The 27,961-nt window shown below is 40.1% G+C and overlaps 1 protein-coding gene across 1 annotated transcript in view; it reads left to right on the top strand.

Moving 5' to 3' along the window:
• Window positions 1-24,179: 24,179 nt before the first annotated feature.
• b3gat2 (beta-1,3-glucuronyltransferase 2 (glucuronosyltransferase S)) overlaps window positions 24,180-27,961 on the top strand; it is a 44,607-nt gene continuing 40,825 nt past the window's right edge. The window contains exon 1 of the mRNA XM_046401056.1: window positions 24,180-25,253. Within this exon, the coding sequence (XP_046257012.1) occupies window positions 24,720-25,253 (534 nt within the window). The 5' untranslated portion in view covers window positions 24,180-24,719. The remainder of the gene's footprint in view (window positions 25,254-27,961) is intronic.

The raw sequence follows: 27,961 nt of genomic DNA, 5'->3' as shown, positions 1-27,961 counted from the left end.
GTTTCGATATGAGAGGTGATTAGTGCCACAAAGAAACAGGAGGAGCTTTTAAAGCTACAAGAGCAGAATTTGAACTTATCCATTAAATAGACTTGATGATTGCGAGAAATATCATCAGTATTTTTTGGCAGAGATTGTATATGGTGAACTAATTAAAGAACGAATAAAATATATTTTTGCATCGTTTTCCCATTCAGTTTTCTGAGTGTTGAATGAGGCAGCTCTATTATGTTTTTTGTTCAGCTAGTTTAACTGACTCATAGTATTACTAATACCTTCACTGTATGCTTCACTGTTTAACATTAAAGTCCATTATCCAAGCATTTTTTTTCTGTGACATCTTTATTTTCTACCATTTATTTATCCATCCATCCATCCATCCATTTTCTATACCGCTTATCAAGGTCGCAGGGGAGCTGGATCCTATCCCAGCTGACTACGGGCGAGAGGCGGGGTTCACCCTGGACTGGTCGCCAGTCAATCGCAGGGCCAACACACAAAGACAGAAAACCACACACTCTCACACTCACACCTAGCGGCAATGTAGAGTACCATTTATTTAATGTAACTTAATATGTTTTGACAGTAAGACATGGGTGTAGATTTCATAGTAGGTGGGAGTAAATAATTAGAATTGTCAATTGGAATCTGAATTTTGCATTTTCCTTTACATAAATAAAAGCATTTCCACTATAAATTTATGAATGACAGGCACAAATTGGGGAATATCAATCACCAGAACCCAGTAAATTAAGTGTTTAGGGAGGATCATCATTTAATATGTGTGTGTCCCAATGCTGAAATGCCCCTGAGAGTAGGTTAAATATATACATGTTATTGAAAGATATTCTTAGCCTCAGCCACATTTTATGACAATGTTGAAAGACATTGAAAGACAGAATTTGCTTCCCAAATTAACAGCACAATAGCACAATTGTTCAACAGTGTAAATTTAACAATAATTATATTTTTGTGCTTGTACGTCACTCATATTGTATATTGCTCTTTGTCTGTCTGAAAGTGATGTCCTTGATGTTGCTGACGGATCCCTTGCTTCTCCTCATCCTGCTGCTGTGTAGCATTAGTAACTCCCTATACAGAGTCCCCGTAACAGCAGCATCAGGACCAGAGCTGCATCACGTGACACAAGAGGAGGGTACAGTACCCCTCTGAGATTATCAATGTCACTTCATGAACAAAGAACAACTGTGAAGGTTTTTATTTTGGAAAATACAGCTATGTTTCAACTTTTTTTGTTCACGAAGAACAAGACCTGCAGTATATGAATAGTCTTGTCACTCACTTTATGGCAGGGCGAAAACAGACTTAAATGTAAATTACGTTTAGCCACTCTATTATACTTCTATTTCAGAGCGCCACTTCTCATATTACATAATTTACAATGCATTTGTTAGAAGAACTCTGTTCTATGGGGAAATTTAATAAACTTTTGGGTTTTGTTTTACACTTGCACCTGTGCTTTCCTCAGCCATGAGCGCTGTTGGTTACTTCTTTATTTATTTTGTTAAGGGAAACTGTAAATGCACAGTGCATTTGCCCTTTCAGTGTCATTTCACACTGTGACTTTCCATGAAAATATTGTGAAATGGTGTTGTCACATCCTTACTGGGTATTCTTAAGACCGAAAGGGACAGGAAAACAGTACTTATAGTACAGTGCGGGTAAGATGTTAAGTATTTTGTCTGATCTGATTCAATCAATTAGATGATAGTTGATGCAGTCTGATATTAATTGTAAAAGTAAACAATTAAAATCCACCAACAATGACTTGGTTCTAATGCAAAGTTTTGATTTAAGTAGTGCCACATTAATTTTACCAGTATTTTCTAAAAGTAACATAGTAAGTAAAAAAAATTTGAGATTACTTAAGATTTTAAACATAAAATACAACATTTTATAAAGGATTAAACCAGTGATTCCCAACTTTTTTCTTCTAAAACCAAATTCTGTGTGGTCCTTTCACACATCAGATGTCTGAGTTGTGAGCAGTTGTTAGCAGTTCCAACAAAGAGATGTCACCTTTCTAAACATCTCATATGTAGTTTAATTTACATAACTGTTTTAGATTAAAGTAAAATCTGGGTTAAAAATGAACTAAAATGATCCAATAGTTCAACAAATATCAAAGATGAAAGAAAAGTTTAAAAAAAGAGAATCATCTAGCTTGTTTACTTTCCATTACTCCATCTATTTTCTATACCGCTTATCCATCAGGGTCGCAGGGGAGCTGGAGCCTATCCCAGCTGACTACGGGCGAGAGGCGGGGTTCACCCTGGACTGGTCGCCAGTCAATCGCAGGACCAACACACAAAGACAGACAACCACACACTCTCACACTCACACCTAGGGGCAATGTAGAGTAGCCAATTAACCTAATGTGCATGTTTTTGGTATTGTGGGAGGAAGCCGGAGTACCCGGAGAAAACCCACGCAGGCACAAGGAGAACATGCAAACTCCACATAGAAGGGCCCAGACCGGGATTCGAACCTGGAACCTGTGACAGTGCTAACCACTGCACCACCGTGCCGCCCCTTTCCATTACTCATTAATACATACTCTTCATTGATCATTAATCTTGTGACCCTTACGAGTGGCCTGAGCCCTAGACTGAGAACCACAGGAACAACCACTGAAATGTTTAAAAACTAATTAAAACTACCTTCAATTAGACCAGCTACAACATACTACTGCAGACACATCAATGTATCAGTAATAATGTCATGTGTGAAATTATGGGCAGAAATGTTTTACTTCTGATGCTTAATGTGTTTTGCTGATAATTTTTCTTTGCTTTTGCTTCGGTAAGAATTTAAAGAAAGAAATGAAAGTCTAAAGAAAGTGAGTCATAAAGATCAGGGTAAAGTCATCATTTTGGTCAAAAGTTACTGAAATCAAGTGAAACTGAGAAATGAGCCATACGATACCACAGTATCGAAACCATAGTTTCTGTATTGTCACCACATAAAGCAATCCTTCACTGACTGTAGAAATCCCTGGATCATATGACTACTATAATCTAATCACGTATGTTACAGAGAAAGTCCAGTTGTGAATCAACAGTCGTGGGTGAAAACATTTGGTCCTTATGAACACAACCAAATTTAAAAGGTGATTTTGATTTCGATTTTTCCTAAACAGAGGATTGAGATAGCAGCATTTCATATGATCCATATGTAACAACACAAGATCAATGGAGAGGCTTCATTGATGCGTTTCTTGCTTTACATATTCTTATCCCTTTAATACTCCAATATTGTCTCAGTCTCAAAGGGGTTTTCTGCCAGTGAGCATTTTATTGCTCTCTAACCCATTTTCCTCTAATGTGTTCTGGAAACATTTTACCAGAGCCTGTCTATTGGAAAGCAATGACCCTCTTCCTGTTTAGTGATAGTGTACACTTACACTACCACGTAGTGTAAAAACAAGCATTAATGTATAGGGCTGCACCTGATGAACGCTGGTTAATCATTGGATTGGTTTCTCAGTTGAGCGCTTCATTGTTTAAAATAAAAAAAAAATGGTGAAACTTCAAATACTCAGAATCACAATTTCTGACATCTTCAAAGTGCTTATTTTGCCTAACCAACACCCCAAAACCAGAAAACAATTCATTATAGTACATTTTAACAAAAATTCTCAAATCCTCACAAATGTAATTTTATGACAATGGATCACTGCTATTTCTTTCAGTTTCACTATTTGAGAAAATAACATGCACTCAGTGAGATACACCAGTGACATGAAGGTAAGCAGGAACAAAGCGAGACACTTGAGGGGCATTTGGAGACCTTTGCCAAACCCAGTAGTCCACAGTAGTCCTCATATGAAAATCTGCAAGCACAAGCTTCACGGTCATTTCTTGTTCTAGTGAAGATAGTCTGAACATTTGGCTTTAAATATCGCTGGTGGAGTTAATTGCAGACAGTTCACATTTGGATATGATTAAGAGTACAGTAAGCTGGATAATTTGAGCGTATTTATGTTTTCATATTTTGAGAAAAAGAACTGTTACATTGTACTGGTTATCCCATGAAAAACCTGTTCCCTTGTGCTACATGACGACTGCCTTCTTACATACCAGAGGATTATTGCTACCAGTAAATATGGACTGTGATATGAAGTCATCATTTCAACAGTTGGCTATGTCATGTCATTACTGAGCTTTACTACCATCTACTGGATTTTAGGACATATGACATTTATTCCAATAAGTTGACAAAACAAAAGTTTCAGAAACAGCAAAGAAGACATCTACAAGCTAATAAATAAATGGTAATTAAAGTTGAGCAGCACAGACTGATAAATATTTAGCCTATTGTGTTGTCGAAAAGTTGTATATTTGGCTTGATATTGTTTATCTGTTATGCAGAGACTCCGTTATAGTAATGTGTGTGTGTGTGTGTGTGTGTGTGTGTGTGTGTGTGTGCGTGAGTGGTTGTATAATTGAATAATTTATTATTTGTTTTTTTTCTTTATGTACCAGGGATAATGTATTGATTTTATTGATCCCAAGGGAAATTCAAGGTTCTAACAAATTAGTGCCTTATGTCATCAGTACAATGCTCCACCAAAACCACAATACAGTACAATACAATACAATGCAACGCAATGCAGTATGTATCAGTAACAACTCCCCTCCAACCTCTTCTGACACTATCACATGTCAAACATCATCTCATGTCTCACGAATTCACATGAAAGGCACAGGGTCTTTATTGGATAGATGAAGGCTGACGCAGTTTTGTGAGGCGCTGTGCAACATGATTAAGCCTAGTAAACAATGTAAAGCAATACAGACATTCATTAAAATGATTTGTTGAGAAACACGCATGCATCTGTAAATCTATCTGGTAGAGACACTGTGATGTGTTATGATGTGTTATGTATGTGTTATGATATGGGACAGGATGTATTGATCTGCAGCCTCCAAGGAGTGTGTTAATAATTAGATACAAATAGTTAGAATACCTGCAAATAAAAACTTCATGGATCAATACCAAAGGTCATGTATGTTGGAGCCTTTGAGAGTGATTTGTTCCACTTTCTCTTTGATGCTTTACTTACCTTATATTCACCACCAGGGAGCAGTGTGTTCAATATAATGCCACCAGGTTGTCTCATCGCTGGCCCCTCCCCACTGTGCGTGCACACGTGTGTGTGTGTGTATGTTCATATATGTTGTACAACCACAAGAAGAGAAGAAGGGGAAGCAGAGGATACTGGTAATGTATAGAGACACACTCATCCACAGGCACACATGGGACTGACACTAAAGTACTCCAGCTGCAGCTGACAGCACAGATGCTGCATAAGTCGTGCTGTGAAAAGGCCTCTTGGTGAAATGTACAGCTCAACCTAAGGAGCTGATTTTGTGTGTGTGTGTGTGTGTGTGTGTGTGTGTGTGTGTGTGTGTGTGAGTGAGTGTATATGTTTGTTTGTGTTAAAAGCTATTATGTCTCCCCAAGGATTAACTTGGGTGTGTCGATGCCATTAACAGCATGTTAGGTACCTGAGCTGCCGCTGAGAAACCAACTATCTACCCTAATGACCATACAGTTACTCCGTCTGTGTGTCTGCTGACTCATTATGAGGGCGAAAGTGAAAAGATGGCAACGTGGCGAATGAAATGAAGACACTTTTCTTTACTGCTGAGAAACAGAGCAGGCACAGTTTGTACTCGTGAAAGGGTTATGTGTGAGGTGATTTCGTTTTCGCTCGGTCTTTGGTGTCCTGACCTCTTTGTGTGAGGATCTCAGACGACATGTCCAGTCCAGCAGTGCGACATCTGATTTTCTGTTGGTGAAATTTCTGCTAAGCACTGCTCTTTGATTTGCCCTGGGGGCTGTAATGGCTAATGCTCTGCACTCAACTGATGCATGTGTGAGCGTGCACGTGTGTGAGTAACTGAATGGCAAACCAAGGCTCATTTTTGTAACTCACTGGTTCTGTGTTATTTCAATTATTTGATGTTCAGGTGGCTCAAAATGAAAGGCAGAGCAAGACGATCATCAAACATGTCCTTGTCAAGGTTACCACTGGAAGCTAATTGAGGAATGCCCTTTTTTCACTTGATTCATTGAGTGCTGCTGTTTGTATTGCTGGTAGAAATGAAACCTGTGGCTCTGACTGGGAGGCTTCACCCAGAGAAGAGTGTAACTCCTCACACAAGACTCCTGTGACGTTCCTGGACTGCTGCTGACTGATGGTATGCATGGAGCGAGGTTAGGGAATCTGGCTGTTTAAAGTGATACAGTAACATCATCCTAACAACTCATTATTTTATAGCTACTCCACAAAGCGGTACCTGATATCCAGAAGACCATACCAGTGCTGACTGAAAGAGATCAAGCTGAACACTGCACAAATCATTGTCCAGACTTTCCACAGTCTGCAGTCAAGCATACTGTTCCAAATAAATCAACCTCCCACTCTGGGTGGACAGCAGCTCTTCTACTGCCCAGCTTGTTGCCTTCTTCCTCCACCCACTCACTCACAAGCCAAACACACTCAAAGCTATTGTTTCATGAAAAATGGCTTCTGTAATACTTGTAATGCTTTCCCCGCATGATGTCAGTGTGGAACAAAGGTCAGCCAGTGTGTACGGATATTTTGTTTTATTTTCAGGACTACTTAATTCTACTATTCCTTTAAATAGAAGGAGAAGGACTATTACATTAATATATAGTATTAAAACTCGAACAACACTAATATACATACATATATACAGTGTACATATATACAGTGTAATGCAGCACTTCAGCTTAGTTATTGTCATGTCTATTTCTTTCTTGTTTGACTTGGAACAACACACACACAAAGAAACAAATCCAAATCTGACACATTTCACACAGAACTCTAAGAATGGACTGGACAAAATTATTGGCACCCTGAACTTCATGTTTGGTAGCACACTCTTCGGAATAAATAACTGAAATCAGTCGCATCCTCTAACTGTCGGTGAGTTTCTTACACCTCTGTTCTGGAATTTTGAACCACTCTTCTTTTGCTAACTGCTCCAGGTGCTCTATGGGAGTTAGATCTCGATTTATTGCTGGCCCCTTCAGAACTCTCCAGTGCATCATCTTAAACCATGTATGGGTGCTGTTTGAAGCATGCTTTGGGTCGTTGTCCTGCTGTAAGAACCATGACTTCTGACAGAGACTCAACCCTCTGACACTGGGCCCTACATTGTGCCCTAGAAGTCTTTGGTAGATTCCATAATGCCATACACAAAGTCAAAATATCCAATGCAAAGCAACCCCAAAACATCTGTGAATCTCCCCCATGTTTGACTGTGGGGACCGTGTTCTTTTCATTGCATGCCTTATTTCATTTTCTGTAAACAGGAGAATGATAGGCTTTACCAAAAAGCTCTAATTTAGTCTCATGTGTCCACAGCACAGTCTCTCAGAAGGATTTTGGCTTCCTCAGTTTTAGCAAACTCCAATATGACTTTTTTGTGTTTGTGTGTCAGCAGTGGGGTCCCCCTGGGTCTCCTCTCATAGAGGCCCTTTTCAATCAGATGATGCGAGCTGACACTGTTATACCTCGTGCCTGCAGGTCAGCTTAAATTTGTTTGGAAGTTGATCGGTTCTTTATCCACCATTTGAACAATCCTTCATTGCAGTCTTTCAGAAATTTTTCTCTTTTAGCTACAGTGCACACAGGAACATTAAGACCTCTGGAGATGGACTTGTAGCCTTGAGATTGTCCATGCTTTTGCACAATTTTCATTCTCAAATCCTCAGACAATTCTTTGCTCTTCTGTCTCTTCTCTGTGTGTTTCACACACACACACACACACACACACACACACACACCAACTTTTCTCCATTTTAACTGGTTGCAGGTGTGAGTTCTATATTGTCAGCATCTGCTAATTGCTAGAGGTGAAGATGAAAGATGAAAGTGACATATTTTGTCATTGGAGGGAACTCACTCCAACGAAATTCGTGCTTTGCATTTAACCCACCCAAGTGACGTGCACACACACACAGCAAACCCAGGCCGTGCAGCGCCCGGGGAGCAGTGGGGGTTAGGTACCTTGCTCAAGGGTACCTCAGCCATCGAACCAGCGATCCACCGGTTACGGGTCCGACACCCTAACCGCCGATCCACGACTGCCCCAGGTGAGTTACTGGACCCAGTAGAATGGACAAAAAGTTTGACAAAATGATCTCAACTCCATTTTTTGTTTTGTTTTTTACTGTATCACATGTGCATCTGTGTGAGTAGATGTAATTTGTTTAGTTGTGCTTGAGATGGATCTGTTGATCTGTAGCTAATTTCATCTGTAGCACTTTTAGGACTTCTCATCCATGCAGCTCTAATCAATATTTGGATCAAATGAATACATCGAATGTAAAAGTGTTTGTTCATAGCTATGTGTCTTCAGACATTTATCACCCAACTCTACAGTTCAGTCACAGTACAGTTTTAATATCTTTTCTGCTCTTGTCCTTTCAGCGCTGAACAGCAGACAGACAAAGTTACTGAATAGCTGGCAGAGCAAATGATTTCAAGGTTTCAGCATCAAGACGTCTCCATGGCAGCTGAATAAACTAATCTATTAATAATGTAACTTGGTACGAGAAAGGATTTGAAAAGAGCAAGCAAGTTCACATTGACTTGAGTGTTCCACCATGACAGACATCTATATGTTCTCACATACATGTTACATAAGTCTAGATCATACTGTACTTTTGAATGAAGTTTTACTTGCAACCATCTGATGCTAACAACCACTGAATTTGTGGCTTTGGGACGATAAGGAGAGAAACAAAATAGCTGAATCTTTTCTTTCATGAGTGACACCTGGACCATTATCTTCACTCAGAAATCAACACAAATGAGCATCGCAGTCTGAGAGTTCTGCATTAAGTCATTTACGCTTAACAATCAGCAGCCTGTACGGATTACAGCTCATGGGAAATTCATTATCTCTCCGTTTCAGTAATTAGGACCGCTAGTGGAACTCAAGTCAGCTGTGTGTGTGTGTGTGTGTGTGTGTGTGTATGTGTGTGTGAAGTTCTTTCCAATAAATAATGTTTACACAATCTGTCAAACATGCTCCAAACACCGCTCCAGATTCACTTCTAAATGTTTGATGTGGCGCCCAAACAAATTTTGTCGAATCCCACCTTCATTTTATATTCCCCCTGCAGCTTTTAAGTTGCAGCGCGCTACCAGCTAATCTCTCAGGCCGACAGGCTGGCTCATGGCTAATGACTAAGTGTCAGTGTTACAGATGAGGCTGCTGTCTACACTGACCTGTTTACAGAAACTAAAGGCTACAGGCGCAAATGGTGCCCAGGATAAATCCTTCATCCACAATGGCTAGAAAATGAACTGGTGGCAAATGAACACCAGGCTACATTGTTTCTAAATCAGTACATCAACAATGTGATTGGTCAGTCTAACACCATCACATTAAGATTGCACATTTTGGATGCAAGAAAGTGAGTTGTATTACACATACAGCTACAGGGTGCTACTATAGTAACAGAAGTGCAGCAGTCCACACTTGTACATACATGGGAATATTAGTAGTCATGTGTTTAGTTAGCCACAACAGGCAACCACACACCGTCATCCAAAGAGGTCAGTTTCCACCACATTTCCTCTATTATAATTAGTCTAGTGTATGGAGGACCACAAGTGTCACACACAGAAACTCATTAACATTCATTAACATCTAATCACACAATAAAAATGAAACTAAAAATGTCTTTTTACCCATTAAATTATAAAATAAACATCTACTTTGTAAGTTGGAGTATTTATTTAAAGATGAATAAATTACCATGTCAACAAATTTATTAAGGCGATTGTTTTTTATTGTACAATTAGTTCAGAATAACGAAACACTTTATTACTATTTGACACTTGTGATCCTCCTAAGTGTGCAGTTGAAATCTAATACACCCAGTTTGGTGCCTGAGGAATGTTTCCTTTTATTCTACAGAAGGGTGAAAAACCTCCAAGTTCCACATTTGAATACGAATATTAAATTCACAAGTCGGACTCCCTGAGCAGACAGAGGGAACTTTTTCAGCTCAGACAGGATAGCAGGTGTCAGAGTGAAGATGGATTACTCCAAGTTCTCAGTGAACTGGTTGACAGCAAAGGCACAGTGAAACGTACAGACAGCTGTGTGGCGATACATTACACTACAGCGGTGAACACACACTCTTTCAGAGGAAGTGAACCACACAGAGGAACCACAGAGCAAGAGGACTAGGTGAGGGAACACAGTTCAGTACTGGCCTAAAGATACAATTACTGTATAGTATCAGTATGGTAGTATCAGTACCAGGAGAAAACTAAATCCAAGTCTGTTGACCTCGGAAACATCTGGATGAGTGAGATAAATGCTGACATCATAATACAACCTCATCTGTAATATCTTCTCTGCTAATCTGGTGTCTTTTGTCTAGCATCATATTACCGTATTTAGAGCCTTCCTCTGCCCAGGCAAATTTCAAAATGGCGGTATGGCCAACATATTATAAGTATATTACAGTCTATAGTGATGTTGAAAAATGAGTTACTAATTTAATCTATTAGTAAATTAGTTTGAACATACATTTGTTAATTAATGAAAAATATAAATTATTATTATGATTTATTTTATTGTGCAGTGGATTAGAAAAGCCTCATTACAATTTTTGAGGCACTTTGATCCTTCATACTGCATATCACACTAATGTATGTTGTTATTTATTTATTTATTATTTAACCTGTAACCAAAAAAGCACAGCGAACAGGTTCTTGAGCAATGCAAACCGATCTGAAACAGATTACCAACAGACTAAAAACTGGCATTTCAAACAGCTCAGTACACCTTGTAACACCTGACATTCATTAAATCAGCCAAGCTCCAGCATGTAGTTAGCATCATATGCACGCACAGTGCACACAGTGTATATTGACGCTGTATTTCTAAGGGGAAGGTTTCCTTTGTTATGCTAATGGGGCCAGATACTGCCAGTAATTCAAGGTTAGTCAAACAGCAATTTGTTTGGTTGCTGGGCATGCTCGAGAGACTTTCCTGTCCTGGCCCGACAACACGCTGGCAGAGCTACAGCCATCAGTGTCACTGCGCAGACAGTGCAAGGTAGGTTTGTTTCCCTGTCCAGCCCACTGTTGAACACAAAGAAGAAGACAGGCTGTGAGTCAGTTCAGAGTGTAGTGAGGGGGAAATGTATGGAGTATATATCTGTGTGGTGTGTTCGAGACACATCGAGGAAGGGTAAGATTTTGCTGCTCTCATTTGCACGTGCAGGGTGTAAATATGTACACAGTAAAAGGCTTCTAATAGACATTTAGTCAGTGTTAGTCATCCAAATTTATGTCTTCATAATGGTGGGCTCTTTTAGTATTGGTCTTAACTGCTGTGGGCCAGACTGTCTTCCAAACTGCCGCACTGTACTGTCTAGTCAAACTGCACTGTTTTCTCAAACAAATCAGCTTAGATTCCTTCAGTGCTCTCCGAAAAGAGAGGGCAAGAATGGGAGATAAATACCAAATAAAATGAGAGGGAGTGAAATGAAATGAAATAGGAGGAGAATAAGACGACTCGCCAAAAAAGGCAAAAGGAGGAAAAACAGACAAAGACAGGGAGAGAAAAAGAGAAATAAATGAAGAAGGAAGAAAGAGAAAATCTTTATTGCATTTTTTATCCAGTCAGTCTGAAGTAAGGAAGGCACAGAAACAGTTATTCTTTTGGAGATTTGATTTTAAAAGCAGAGAATAAATTCAGCACAGTGCCAGGCTCTGCCATTCTGCTGGGGACAAAGAAGAGTTTCACCCTTTACAGCCTTCTCTCAAGGTCTAATATTGTTAAGCTTACAACCAAATGGTCAAAGCTATTAGTTATGACCAAAAACTGTAAACCCAGGAATGTATTTGTTTATTGACAATGGCAAAATCTGCAGTGATTCAGTCTATTGACATTCAAAAAAGAACTGAGAAAGTGACTGAATTTCTTTGCACTATGTGACATTGTGACATAATTAAATTGCATTTTGGAAACTTTCCTGGGTCAGTTTTCATGAATACAATTTTATTGTATATTTTCATGAACACATTTTATTCTCAAGCACATTTTTTTAAATGGAATTGCCCTTTTTAAAAAGGTAGCCTGGTTCATTTAATGAATAATTATGTTTCCACCAAGCATTGTCCTGCTGCTCACAGAGGCGATAACTGTGGTTCCTGCTGACACAATGTGGCCACTGAAACTCATTTAGAGAATACATGAGTGTTTTTAACTTCTGGGCTCAGCAGCCTAACAGCAGCGTTTAGCCTGGATACATTACCAAACAGGCCTGCCAGGCTCTTGCCTAAAATAAACCACGCAGAGACGCAAATGACTGCAAAGAACACAAGAAAATCCCTCAAAGATGCAACAATGAAGAGACACCAACCAACTACAAACAGATGCAAAACAAACAAGCGGAGAGGCAAAATGATTACACAAAGATATAAAAGGACCACAAAATGATACTGAATGACCACCAACAGGCTTTCAGTTTGGGTGTCTGATAAGGGATTTTTACATGAATTTAGTCTAACTAACATTTTAATTGTTTCCTAATCAACTTTAGTCTGGAAGCAGCGGGTGTTACATAACGGCAACGTTGCATCAGCTGGTATTTTTATGACTTTTAGAAACATTTACACACAGTGTGACAGTGTAACATATCAGTAATACACTAGATGTCTGAGTTAAAACAAACCTGTTAGTATTGTGTTGTGTTCCAACTCGTCTAATGGCTGAATTGTTTACACTTGTTTCAAATGACCACACTCAAAAGCATGATTTTCTCCTCATGTCTGCATCACTACCCCCCCCACCCCCCGTCTGACTCTGACTCTTTTGTGTGTTTGTTGTCTCAGTGGGAGGGACACTTCACATAACTACACATATAAGCTATTTCACATCAAACATCTAGTGTTTATATTAAGTAATTAAAAAATGCATTACCAAATTGTGGTATAATTTATTACAGTGGACAGGATGATGGAGTTCTCAGCCTTTTAATCTTCAGTAGAAAGTACAGTATTGTAGTGTAATGTTTAGTCACATCAGAGAACACATCGCTCTCTACTGCAGATCGTATAATAGTGATAAAAGCTACTGTGACGTCACCCATTGGTTTGTAAACTACAGTTTTGAATCCTCGACTTTGCCAGCCATCACCATCCTGGTCTTTTGAAAACAGAATATTTGGATGATGAAGTGGAGCTATGGACAATATCCTAATTGGACCACAATGCTCATTGTTACAAGTGTTCTAGCCCCAAACAGATTACAGATGCACACGGGCTGTAGCTTGTCATTAGCATACCTGGCAACAACTAAAATCAAATGGCTGCCACATGAATGTGAAAAAGTGTTGCACCATCAAACACCTGCCAAAAAGCATAATGCACTGTACTATTGTACTTTTATACACTGTATGTATAAACCCTCATCTAGCTGACATGTCACCACTTTAGTAATCATCATGAAGAACACCCAGTTTACAAACGCTCATATACACTTTAATTCAGTTCAATAAAACAGTCCTGTTTTATATTCCACCTCTGTGCCAGTTGGAGTGTTCAGTTTTTCTTGTGCCATAGAGGAACTGATTAAAAGTCTGTGGTCAATGTTATGACTGAAGTTATTGGACTGCATTTCAAAATAACAGAATTCAGCACAACAACATTATAAGTCCTCTTAAATGACCACAGAAATTAATATGCTGAACTTCATGTTTCCATGAGGTAGGATTAATTTCAGACCACATCATGATGCACAGGTGTTTCTATTTTTTGGTCAATCGGTGTAAAGCATACATAGCCTGAAGAAACCAATAAAATGACTCATTGTATTCACTACACATTTTGAGCAGACAGGCTACAAATACAAAAATATTGCTCCATTCTTGATTAGAGTACGAAAATGGACTTAATACAGTGGCTTGCGAAACTATTTGGCCCCCTTGAACTTTGTGACCTTTTTCCACATTTCAGGCTTCAAACATAAAGATATAAAACTGTAATTTCTTGTGAAGAATCAACAACAAGTGGGACACAATCATGAAGTGGAACACACTTTATTGGATATTTTAAACTTTTTTAACAAATAAAAAAACGAAAAATTGGGCGTGCAAAATTATTCAGCCCCTTTACTTTCAGTGCAGCAAACTCTGTCCAGAAGTTCAGTGTGGATCTCTGAATGATTCAATGTTGACCTAAATGACTAACGATGATAAATGGAATCCACCTGTGTGTAATCAAGTCTCTGTATAAATGCACCTGCACTGTGATAGTCTCAGAGGTCTGTTTAAAGCGCAGAGAGCATCATGAAGAACAAGGAACACACCAGGCAGGTCCGAGATACTGTTGTGGAGAAGTTTAAAGCTTGATTTGGATACAAAAAGATTTCCCAAGCTTTAAACATCCCAAGGAGCACTGTGCAAGCAATAATATTGAAATGGAAGGAGTATCAGACCACTGCAAATCTACCAAGATCTGGCCGTCCCCCTAAACTTTCAGCTCATACAAGGAGAAGACTGATCAGAGATGCAGCCAAGAGGCCCATGATCACTCTGGATGAACTGCAGAGGTCTACAGCTGAGGTGGGAGAATCTGTCCATAGGACAACAATCAGTCGTATACTGCACAAATCTGGCCTTTATGGAAGAGTGGCAAGAAGGAAGCCATTTCTTAAAGATATCCATAAAAAGTGTCGTTTAAAGTTTGCCACAAGCCACCTGGGAGACACACCAAACATGTGGAAGAAGGTGCTCTGGTCAGATGAGACCAAAATCAAACTTTTTGGCAACAATGCAAGACGTTATGTTTGGCGTAAAAGCAGCACAGCTCATCACCCTCAACACACCATCCCCACTGTCAAACATGGTGGTGGCAGCATCATGGTTTGGGCCTGCTTTTCTTCAGCAGGGACAGGGAAGATGGTTAAAATTGATGGGAAGATGGATGGAGCCAAATACAGGACCATTCTGGAAGAAAACCTGATGGAGTCCGCAAAAGACCTGAGACTGGGACGGAGATTTGTCTTCCAACAAGACAATGATCCAAAACATAAAGCAAAAGCTACAATGGAATGGTTCACCAAAAAACATATCAAGGTGTTAGAATGGCCAAGTCAAAGTCCAGACCTCAATCCAATTGAGAATCTGTGGAAAGAACTGAAAACTGCTGTTCACAAACGCTCTCCATCCAACCTCACTGAGCTCGAGCTGTTTTGCAAGGAGGAATGGGCAAAAATATCAGTTTCTCGATGTGCAACACTGATAGAGACATACCCCAAGCGACTTGCAGCTGTAATCGCAGCAAAAGGTGGCGCTACAAAGTATTAACTCAATGGGGCTGAATGATTTTGCACACCCAATTTTTCATTTTTTATTTGTTAAAAAAGTTAAAAATATCCAATAAATTTTGTTCCACTTCATGATTGTGTCCCACTTGTTGTTGTTTCTTCACAAAAAATTACAGTTTTATATCTTCATGTTTGAAGCCTGAAATGTGTCAAAAGGTCACAAAGTTCAAGGGGGCCAAATAGTTTCGCAAGCCACTGTATAAAGTAATAAGCATTAGCAACGGCAAAGGGTGGCTAAGGGGAGCACAGCCACCTTGATACGTTCACTGGTGTCCCATTGACCGACTAGCCTATTTGAGGAACAATAAATAACATAACACATGTATATACAGGTACACAACACATTAAAACAGTATTGTTGGAGAATGTTCACTGAGTCTATTCATATCAGATGATTAGTATCATTAACTGTAATATAAGAAACCAAAGTATATCTACCAATCAATCAGTCAATCATCACTTGACACTTTCATACAAGAATAATGTTGATGACAGTTTCATACAAGAATAATGTTGCACAAAGTGCATAATAGCACACAATAAAACAAATACACCCCAAACACACACACACACACACACACACACACACACACACAAACACACAAGCACACTGTTGTGAGGTTATAAACAGAATAATTAAGGAATGGAATAAGACACAGACAAACAACTAAATAACTTATAAATAAACACTAAAACAATAGGATACTCAACAACAGTGGCTTAATAAAATACTAAAACAGAGTTAACGAAAACAGAAATAAAAGGTGGGAATTTAAAAGGAAAACAAAATTAAAGATATTAATAATGCAGAGGGAACTGAAAAATTTGAAATCAGAAGTTGGGTGTTAAAAGTAAATCTGGTCTCCACGGGGCCGAGTGGACCGGGCTCCCTATCAGACACTTACTAGCACACCTGACTCATCTGCCTCCAATCATCCACCTCTACCTGCGGATGTCTAAGGCGGGCTTTGCCTCTCCACCTTTGCCAGATTATCCTGTCCACTTCAGTGGTGGTCAGTCAGGCACGCTTTTGTATTGTGCAACTGTCAGATGTTTTTGAGATTAACCCTGTTCTCCTTTACTCAGGTTCACAGGTTTTCTGTTGGATCTTGGACTGGTTTTGTGCTGTTTTTTGGACTACTGCATTCGCTTCATCGTCAGCAACTGGGTTGTTTTTTCATTCAGTTTTCTGATTCTGCACTCAGTAAAAGACTCATTTGAACTATCCCTGTGTTGTGTTTGTCTGCTCAGTTTCATGTTTCAAGGTCAAAACCTGAGAGAAATTACAATTTGATAAACATTGCTTTTATGCTTTTGAGCTAATTTGTATTTCTGAAGTTCACACACACTTGCTGCCTTTTTTAGGACCGATCAATATGATGCCCAAAATTTTGAAGATGAAACTCAATCAAATAGTTTACCTTTAACATGTTGTTTAGTGTGAGTTATTTTGTTAATGAAAATCTTGACAGCCTTACAAGTGTGAAAGTATTCATGCCAAGTGACAAACAAAAGTGCACAATGGAAAACAGGGAAAGATAATATAGTTTTTGATTATTGCCAGTGTCTTACTATGCATGGTTAAATGCAAAGATATTCATCAGTTATTTTGGATCAAAGCAGTCTGTCAGCATTGAGACCTATTAGTATTTATAGTTTAGAATTATTTATACATATGTTAAATATGAGTCTGTTCTTCTCTTCCATATTTAAGAGAATGTCAGGAGGCAGAAAACTGACCAATTTCATACAACGGAGTATTACGATCCAGAATTTTTTTCATGCTGATGCCATCAAATGTCAAGCGGCGCCTCAGAAAGTCTTTTCATCTCGGTGCAGAACGTAAATCAGCCACCAATCTGTAGAAGTGCTGGACGGAAACTTATTTCTATGCTAATAGTGCTGACAAATGTGTTGTGATCGGGTTGCCATTTTTGAGCGGATTTGAATTGTCCCTCTGAATTGAATTGTACTGTGAATTATCATATAATTGCATTTTCAGTCTTGATTTATGTGCACGTTGGAGCCGGTGTGCTCCACTTAGTTGGTCGTGGCATTTCTGCAGCAGGTCTAACTCCAAACACTGCAGGATGTTACTCCACGAGTAAACATCAATCTTTTACCCCCCCACTCCCTCCCCCCATACCCCTCTTCTTTTATCATTCATTTGTTCTTCCGCTCTCTTCCTATCTTACTTGCTCTGTTTCATTCTTTCCTTGCTTTTTTCTTTCAGTTTCCCTACAGGCTATGCTTTCGTTTAGTCTTTTATACTTTCCATCTTCCATCATCCACCTCAGCTGTATTTGAGGGATTGACAGTGAGGCACCCTCAGGGTTATGGACTAGCTCTGCCTTCTTCATGGCACATATGCTCATACACAAAGGCAAACACATACACATCTGAACACACACACACACACACACACACTTCTCTGCCATTGTATTTGTTTTTGTTGTTTTCTTTTGTTCCATGCAGCACCGACACATTCACTCTGCACGTCTCTGTCTCATAAACATACGATTTCTTCTTATTCACGACAGGTGTAATGTCTTCTTCATGTTTTGTTCATGACAGTCTGATGGGAAGCCATTCAAGTGGGGTCTTACCCTCTAATGTAGCATGCTGAAATAAACTTTATTGGTACTGTACTGTAGAATTGTTTAATAATAGCTTAAAAGGATTCATTATTTCTTCAGAACTTATATTCATGTTGGCCTTAAAAAATATTCTGACGAATTCAGTTTCCAATTGTAGAAGACAAAGAAGACAATCATGAAACTTGTTTTCTACATGTAACCTCAACCCCTTGAGGATGGCCAGAGATTTAACATAACATGCATGCTTTAATGATGTAAACTCCACAAGCTCCTAGCCTAGCCTGGAATCAAACCCAGCACCTTCTAGTTGTGAGGCACCATTTATTTGGCTAAAGATAGTCATGGCTCAGCTGTATGTAAATTAATTTAGACTACAGGCTTCCCAAAGACAATATGACAAAGTGCATTATGTGCAGACATGAAAGGACTGCGTGGTTGCACAGTCCCACAGTGTGTATCTGCTGGTCTGAGCCTGATAGCAGTGTGCTTTCTCCTCTGTGGACCGAGCTCTACGCCTGCCTGTTCTCTGGCAGCACTCTGCCACAAGCAGGGTGTGTCACCACACTGTAAATGTACATTTGACATCATGTCACTTCACAGCCAAGCCTTTGGGGTCAGCTCGACAGCAAATCCAGCCCTACACTGATGACAGTCAGCTGACTCAAGTCTGTGCCAGAGGTGATAGTGCTGGAAAACACATGATGCAGCTTGACTTTACTGGGACCAGCTTGTTCAGTGGCGATGCTTTAGCCAAGTGCAGAGAGCTGGACCGGGTCTGGTGTACACACTGACGAGGTGAAAGAATAATGGACTGATTTTTCTTTTTTTTTTTTGTTCTAGACTGCACCAGCTGCTATCACACTTTGACAAAGTGCTCAGGTAATGCTGAGCAGATTGGAATTTTAGCTGTAAAAACATTTCTCAGACTCACTCTGGAGGCAGAAATGGTAAGAAAACAACGCTGGCTGATATAAACCTTCACGGCTTTCTGCGACCGTAACACAGAGACTCAGGGAAAGCAAACTGCCAAATATAAATGACAAATGAACTCAATATTTACAGCAAATTAAACCTGCATTAATCAATATTTTTATATTAACACTGAGCCAGTGTTAGGCTTATATGATATAAGGTGAAAGATGTTCACCTTGACAAACCAACAAAGAATTTACCACTTGACTCTTTTTTCTCAGCTCTATGGAGCATTTTTCATTAAATACACCGCAGTGCACATTCACAACATGCCTGTATGTCTTTATGTGTACATAAAGCCTGTGTGTGTATGTGTGTGTGTTTTTCTTTCTCATTTGGTCCCTTTCAGAGCGAACTGAGAGCGATTAGTCAGCATTTTTTGCACACAGGTGAGCACAGCAAATGAACTAACATGAAAGTCCTTTTTCTCACAGTTCACTTTTTGATCCACTTTAAGGGGACAGGGTTTGGTTGGTTTAAAACGGACTATATGTGAAAACACTCTAAATGTATCAAGTGACAAATCTGACTCAAAATCAGTTAAAATGATAAGACATGAATCATTTAAATGGTTTAAATCCAGACAGAAACATCATCAGTGAGAGAGGTTGAAACGTTGAGGCCGTTTACAGCCGTTCTCTCTTCACTGAGTTTATATTGCATGAAGGTGCTAGTCCCTTCTGTCTGCTCACAAAGAGCAGAAAATTGGCTAAAAGCTGCTGTGTGGTGGGACAGCTGACATATATAAAGATGGACGACGCGTCTCCGCTTCCTTCGTCGCTGAAGCACAAAAGTGAAGCCAAGATATAACACACATGAGCGCTGCCATCTTGAACTGATGATGTCATGTGGAGCCAGAGTCTGAGCACCAGTGACCGAGTTCCCGCCCATGAACCCATCTGACCCTATCACGAACAGCTCCAGGCTGTCAATCATAATGTTTTACCCCCTTTTTATAGCATCAGCACAAGTAATTAAAACCAAATCAGAAAAACTGACACTTGAACACACATCAATGGAGTGAAATTTAATTCAGTATTAAATAAAAAATGCTTTAACAAGAAAATATACCTAAATATACTGTAAGTGTTTAATTTTAAAAGGACATACGTAAACACTTTTCAGATTTGTCTAACAGAGCAAGTATCTATGTTATATTGATTAGCTGTGAATATTCCTCCTTTGCAGTAAAACAAACAAACAAAAAAAGAATGTTAAGCTTTAACTGTCTGTGATTTTCATGTTTTGTTTCATGATAAGTGTACTATGCAAAAAAGTTCCCCAGTCAGTGCACATAAAGACTCTCATTATGTGCAAATACCAGTATGCCTTGTCTCACTGGAGGGATGATTTGCAGTGAGATTAATGACTCATTGAAGAACATGTTTGAGGTATGTGTAGAAACAATCCTCGGATTTGTAGGAGTTAATCTAATTTTGCACAGCCACCATAGGCAAAACAATTCAGGAAAATAAAAAACCATATTAAGATGGCAGAAGAAACATACATTTAGAATTCATCTTTATAAGCCAGGTGTGTCATAGACACTGGTATAAACAAATCTCATTTGATCCCTCTAAACCATGTGGCTTTCACACCAGAAAATATCAGCGGATACCCGATAAAGTTTGAACTTTAGCAGGCTTCCTCGGCTGAATTTGTCAAAGAGGTTTCGTCATCAGGTGTGTTATTTAGGAAATGTCTGCACGTTTGTACTTTGTGCTTTGCTTTGCTTGGCCCTGGTGTCTGTTGTGATCCTGAAACATGGCACCAGGAAGTAATCTTTCATCTTTACCAATACTTCTGCATTCAGTGCATGCAGTGTTTCTACACTGTCAGACAGTGGTGTTGGCTGGATGTCTGTGTTCTTGGTCAGATGGCCTCTTTTATTGTTTTTTAAATAAGCCTTGATCAGGAAACAGGCAGAAAATAAAGCACTCCCACAACGGCACTGGTTTCTCCTGCATTTTTGTATTTGTAAGATGTGTTTCTTTGAATTCTTAAAGATTTAATGGACATTTTAGTGACTTACTTCACTTGCTATGTGCAACCCTTTGCATATTACAAGCATTTAATTTTTCTTGAATATAAAGCTTAGGATAATAGCAAATTAAATTTTCCTTCATTTCCAAACATTCACTTGAGTAAGTGTTGAAATGAGTACTTTTCTGCACTGATGTAAAGTACTTTATAACCTGTATTAAAAAGAAGGTTTCACTTACTTACTTCCTCACTTACTATATAAATAACAGTTGTACATGAAATAAGCAAGTTAGGACACCTTATTTAGTGTTTCTTTTAATAAACATAAAAATAAGCTTTCACTAGCATAGTATTTTCATGTCGTAAAAGATATAAATCACATGACAAAATAATGTTCTCTAAAAACCTGTGACATTTTCCATTGTTGGTACCCCTTGAGGGTAGTTCTAGCACTGACAAGTGTGCATATATCATCTGAAAAAACGTTTGTGATTACTTTATTTAGAAGAGCTTTCCTTAGCTGAGAGAATTAATGACGGGTATGATTTGTTTAAAAGCTATTGTTCAGTTGCTGATGCTTTGCATTGCAGAGCAGCACATGCTGTATGTGCACCACCACCACTGGCTGTCCTCTAAAAAGTTACAATTATGTACCAGCCTACTTAAGAGCGACTATTTTGGGCCCAAGTGTCCTTTCAGTTGTCTGTCATTCACGCACTACACAGGCACAAACACTTGCTATGAATAAAACAGCATTTATAATGCGGAGACAGTTTGACAGGTGATTGACAGATGTGACAACATGACTAAGGGAGGAGACAGGAGAAGATTCAGCAAACGGAGTCACGAGTCACTTCTTCTTTTTTTTACTTGTCTGTTTGTTTGGATTGATTTTTGTGAAACAAAATGGAAGGCTTTTATAGAATAACTGATTGATCATTACAGTGACTCAAACATTACATCACTTCCTGCTGAGACTTCTCACTCTCAACACACACCATCTAAGCAAATATGCAAGGAAACAAGTCAAGTATTGCTGCTAATCAAGTTTCAAACCACTTGCAGTGTTTATCAGGTGGGGCCTGTTTACATTACTTTCAACAAAGTCCTTTAAATCTTGTTTTCAAGGTCTTCAATAAAGTGCTGATCCTGTGCTTCTAATAACATTCGAAGAAAATTTAATCAAAGTGATCTCAAAGTGAATTTAAAATTACATTCTGCATAATGAGACATCTTAAGTAATATCCGAATTGCTCATTGTGTATGAAGGGGTGGCAGCACATGCAATCAAGGCTGACAAAGCATGAACAGAGCCTGTTAAATCACCAGAATGGAGCCTGTTAAATCACTTGCTATCATCACATCAAGTCTCTTAAAAGTGATTTATCACTGAGAAAGTCCATTACCTGGTTTTCACCCAAATCATTGAGCATGAGATTGACCAAACATCCAAAAGTCATTTTGTTAGAGTGCAATGTAATATTCAGTAAGTCTCAAAGTGCCAAACATGGCACTAAGAAGGCAAACCGGATACGTCAGCCGGAAACATCAGCACTCCCAGGCTAATCCAATCCAGACAAGCAAAGGTGCTTTCATCCTGTGAAATTATGAGCTTGTTTGCCTGCAATTAGTTTGGTGTGAACCAACTCTATTAGTGTGGCTCAGTGATTTCTCTTCTCCTGCCTCCCGACAGATCTCTTGATCCGTGTTGTGCGCATAATTAACCGTCAATGATTAGCTTCTCGGCTGAAGTGCAGAACACCAGTAAGCCAGGGGGCTCCTGCACTTACCCGTTTCAAGGACCCCTGAACGGATCCACAATAGACCACTGACCCTATTCTGCTCAGGTGAATCCCCATCTGAGAACTCAGCTGTTTGTATATATGACTCAGAGTGATAATGAAACGAAGAAGGGGGAGAACCTACATCATCAACATGTATTTTTTATTCAACATTTTTTGCCTTTTTGTGGGGTCACTGCGTCAGATTAGTGCGTCTGATCCTGGCATTGTAAGTTCCCATTGTTTTGTGTATTAAGCTAGATATCACATTTACACAAAATGTCAGAAACTAGTGAAAAATGTTCATCACAATATACATGCGTGAACCCAAAGGGAAACAACACCACAAAACCCAAAGACCCAAAGTTTACTGTCATAAAAGCGGAAAACAGACAATTTTTACACCGTAGAGTTTCTGCTCAGCTCATATTTAAATTATTTGAGTGCTGGCTGTTCTGGTAGCCTTCAGGATGTATACTAGTCAACGACAAACCCCTGACTGAGCTTTGTATCTGTGTTGCATGTCATACCCTCCTCTCTCCTCATGTTTCCTGTCTGCATCTCCATCGTGAACTCTCCAATAAAGACAAAAATGACAAGTAATAGCGATTTACAGCAAGTATATTTATAAGTAGATTCATTTAGGATGTTAATTGCAATCCTACTGTATATGGTGCTGTCTTTTGATCAGTCTAGATTACAGGGATACAGTTAGGGATTATTTTAATTAATCTGGCGATTATTTCATTGATCATTTGATCTAACAGTAGTGAAAAATGGTCTTCACGATTTCCTGACTCTCTAATTGCCTGTTTTATGAGCACCAGCCCACTTGACTATCACCATGAATACGTTTGCATTTATGCTCTAAAATATATATATATATATTTTTCTTAAACTGTGATCTCATATGAAGGCACTCAGGTTATCCTATCGTGACCTGTCTTATTTTGCCCTGACATTTTTAAAATATGTTGCTTGCTGGGTTGTTGTCTTCTCTTTGGAAACTGCTGCAGGTTAAGGAAAGATGACGGCGGTGAGAGTGAAAAACATTTTGCAGACAGGTCTATTTCTGAAACTAAAATGCTCTCAGGCGTTCACGACAGGACAGGAACTCTCTGGATATCCAGGGTCCTTGTCCCGTGCATATTAAGTCCTCATATATATATATATCTATATATAGATATATAGATATATATATGTATAAACTTAATGACGTAACACAGGCTAACTTCTCTCTCTCTCTCTCTCTCTCTCTGTGTGTGTGTGTGTGTGTGTGTGTGTGTCTATGCATCTCTATCAGCTGGGTTTATTCTCAGCGGACACTGATGCGCACAACATAACAAGGCCTTTCTCCCGTTTCCCCTCCTCTCTCCCTCCCTCCCTCTCTCTCTCTCTCTCTCTCTCTCTCTCTGTCTGTCTCCCCTCTCAGGTTCTCTCCTCTATCCCATCTCCCCTCCTCTGCTCTGCACCTGCTCCTCCCCTCCTGCCTTATTATCCTCAGACTCAGAGCAGCGGTCCGTCCTCGCCAAGTGATGCTCCTTGGCGGCGCACATCGGTGGGTTATCGCCGCCCGCTGAAGGAAACACCGCTCCTTATTTTTCTGGAAACACGCACTGAAGGACGACGGAACATGGGAATTTAACGGGGCTTTTAAGAGAGTGAGCTGGAGGAGGGCAGGACAGCGAAGAAGCACTCAAGTCCCATCCGAGCGAAGGAGGAGGAGGAGAAGGGCTGGAGGGGGGGAACTCCGGGGAAACGGTCCCGCCGGGACGGGGGAACGCCGCGGAGGGTTTTGTGCTTTAGCTTCATAGTTTGAAATGATGTCGACGTGTCTGTTTTTGTTGTTTGGCTGTGAAAGATAAAACTGCCAGGATTTAAAGGACGCGGTTCTCAGAGTTGCGCTCGGTGTATTTCTGTTTGTGATGGAGTGAGTGAAAGAGAGGGCGCACGGTAACTTCAGCCTCGTCATGAAATCAGTGTTTTTCAGTCGCTTCTTCATCCTGCTGCCCTGGGTCCTTATTGTCATCATCATGATCGACATCGACACTAAAAGGACGATCCGGGCTCCAGCAGCCGGTCGGACCGGCAGGGCGCAGCGGGCGGCCCGGACCGGCGCACCGGGGGCAGCCGGCACCCAGAACCAGTCCGCCCTGCCGGTTATCTACGCCATCACTCCCACTTACACCCGTCCGGTGCAGAAAGCGGAACTGACCCGTTTGGCAAACGCCTTCCGCCAGGTGCCCCGGTTCCACTGGATCGTAGTGGAGGACTCGACGGCGCGCACGGAGCTGGTGGCGCGCTTCCTGGCACGGTGCGGCGTGCAATACACACACCTGCATGTATTCACTCCCCGAAGGTTCAAGCGAGCCGGGATGCCACGCGCCACCGAACAGAGGAATGTGGCTCTCGCGTGGCTCCGGCAGCACCGGAGCAGCCGGGACACCGGGGTGGTTTTTTTCGCGGATGACGACAACACGTACAGCTTGGAGCTGTTTGAAGAGGTAACCCTGCATTTAAAATGCTACCTGTGTTATTAGCGTCTGTCCTGCTCAGTTCTCCTCATCAGAAAGAGCGTGGAGCCTCACTCAGTGTTAGTCGTAGCTCATGTCTTACGGTAACTCTTAAACTTTTGACAGGCAAAATGTGTGAATTCACCCATTCACCCAGTTCAGCACACTCAGGAGGTTTACTGCTTCAAACCGAGCCCGTTGTCTCGTGTGGTAGCTGATGTTAACAAGCCTTTAGATAGCGTGGGACTGACATTGCTGAGGCAGTTCACTGACTTCGTGACCCTACTGCACTTTTGTTACTAGGCCTGCTTGTACTGTACTGTTAAGTGCTACTCAACATTTTACCATTGTTGACTAATTGCCACCTGTGACCATAGTAGCTGCCTTTCAGAAAAAAAGGTTATGTTGATTGCTTCAGGGTATCAGAAGTAGTAGGCTGCTCATAATGCAGAACGGCTCCTTTCAGAGTCATATTGTTCTAGTATTTGGTGATTGTTCACATCAGTGCAATGAAATGTTGCAGCTGAAGTACATGACTGCTGTACATGCTGTTGGGTTGTTAAAGCCAATGGTATTTCATCAGATCTTATTTGCTGATAAACATTTTATGTATAATATGTTTAACCTTTGAAGTAGTGAGTGAAGCAGACAGATTAAATAAGTACTTCAATGTTATACTTCACTACAATAGCCTCATGACCAAATGTACCTAGATGTTCTAACCACCAAACAGCTCTGCTACACCTCGTTCGTTGCACAGGATTTTGTCCCACAGGGTCAGTTATTGATGTCATGTGGGGAGATAATAGAGGGAAGGGTTATACATATAATAGCATGTGCTATTTACTACTATCAGCACTATGAGGGTAAGAGATCTATTTCCTCCATTTCTGACTGTGCTTGTACCTTGCTCTAACCTTTATGCTGCACAGGAAAAGTCACTGTTAGACATTCCCCAAATGGGATCATTTGAAACGAATTCAGGCATTGTAATTCACCAGTTCTTCGTGTTGATGGGATCCCACTGGAACCTTACTAAAAACCCTGGGGATGCTGCAGCTGCTTCAAGAACCTTATGTTTCAACTGAGAGGCCCTTGTTAAAGCAGTGTATTCCAGTAGGGAAACTGGTAAAACTACATGGGCGCTCGGTATTGAAGGAGTGTCTTCTTAGAGAGAGTGAGAGCTGAGTGACAACTAAAATGAGTGAGAGAAAAAAAAGGACAGAGAGAGAGAGTATTGATTGACAGGGAGAGAGAGATGAGAGAGATGGGTTCTTTTGGTGCACCAGGGCTGCCAGTTTTCTCAAATCTTTATCTCACCACCATCACTGTCCATTCACCAGCACAGAATTAATACACAGTTGTGTGTGTGTGTGTGTGATTATTTTGTTTTCTCTAGGTCGCTGTTTGTAGTTTGTGAGTCTATGTAAGGCTGAAATATTGGTCTTTGAATTGGTCTTTGTATTTAATTAAATGATAGCTTTTTAGCTTCAATTCATGCCCCCAAACCATATATTTATCTGGATGTAAACCCTCTGAAGCAGTATAAAGACAAATATGAGACACTGAAATTGTCCTGATATATATAAAATGATAACAGGGTTATCAGCTGGGTAACAGGCTAGATGATATATCACAGCTGACCTCTAAAATTGTAGTGTTAAGTAACACTTTTATGTAACTCAAGTTTTTGTCTGTGAGAGTGTTCATGTTAGCACATGTACTGTACATATTCAGATCTTCCTTTCATGTCACTATGTTACTAACAATCACTTGTCCTTTATATTGGAGACCCTAGACGTTCAGGTAACAAAGATGAGCCAACAGTAGCAGCAGAAGCAACAAAGAATCCTTTCTCTCTCATAAATGCACGATTATTCTGAAAGAAGGCTTCTCTGATTGTTGATTGTTTACAGTGATTGCCACCATTCAAAGATGGCTGAAATTGCTGTAATTTTCTCCAGCGTTCAAGATGGCGGTGTGGATGGCTGCCTCGGTGTGTTGGTACGCATTGTTTGTGGTTTTGTTGGTAAATTCAGTTTTCTACTGTTGTACTTGGAACCCTTTCACCAGAGAAGAGCTCATGAACATTAGAAGAACGCACCCCAGTGGATTTATTTTTGTTGATCTGTTGCACATTCTCGTCAAAGGTACCCACATCTTTGTTCATTCAGTGATGGGAGGTGTTCTTGTGGGTCTCCACTGCACAGACTCCACACACCACTACCTGGACTATAAGCTGGATGAACTTCAGCCTCTGGTGTAGCTTCCATTTTAAGGACATAACCATGAAGGGGGTGGCAAAATTACCAAGGGGTCAACCTCCATCCAAAATAGTTCCTAACTAATTTCTTCTTTAGTTAACTCTTTTCCTCTCCACTCCACAGTTCACAGACATTTTTAATACCTCACTGAAAACATGCCATGTTTCAAGGACTTTGTTGTCATCCCTGTCCCCAACAAACCAAGAACCATTGGAATTTGTGACTACAGAACTGTCGTATGACAGGTCAAGGTAATAGGCATTTGAGCACCTTTTACTGTTCAACATCAGCACCATTTTTGATAGACGTTCTGTCAAGAGGTCTGTAGATATGATGCCATAATCATGGACCCTGTTTGTCAACATCAGCCTTAATTACTATCATCTTGGCTGTGCTGCAAGACAGGCTCTCACTGCTGAGTGCCACCTACAGGTG

This window comes from Scatophagus argus, chromosome 10 (genome assembly GCF_020382885.2).
Source record: "Scatophagus argus isolate fScaArg1 chromosome 10, fScaArg1.pri, whole genome shotgun sequence".
Classification (NCBI taxonomy): domain Eukaryota; kingdom Metazoa; phylum Chordata; class Actinopteri; family Scatophagidae; genus Scatophagus; species Scatophagus argus.
Note: the sequence above shows the minus strand (reverse complement) of the source record. Positions and strands in the feature narration are given on the sequence as shown.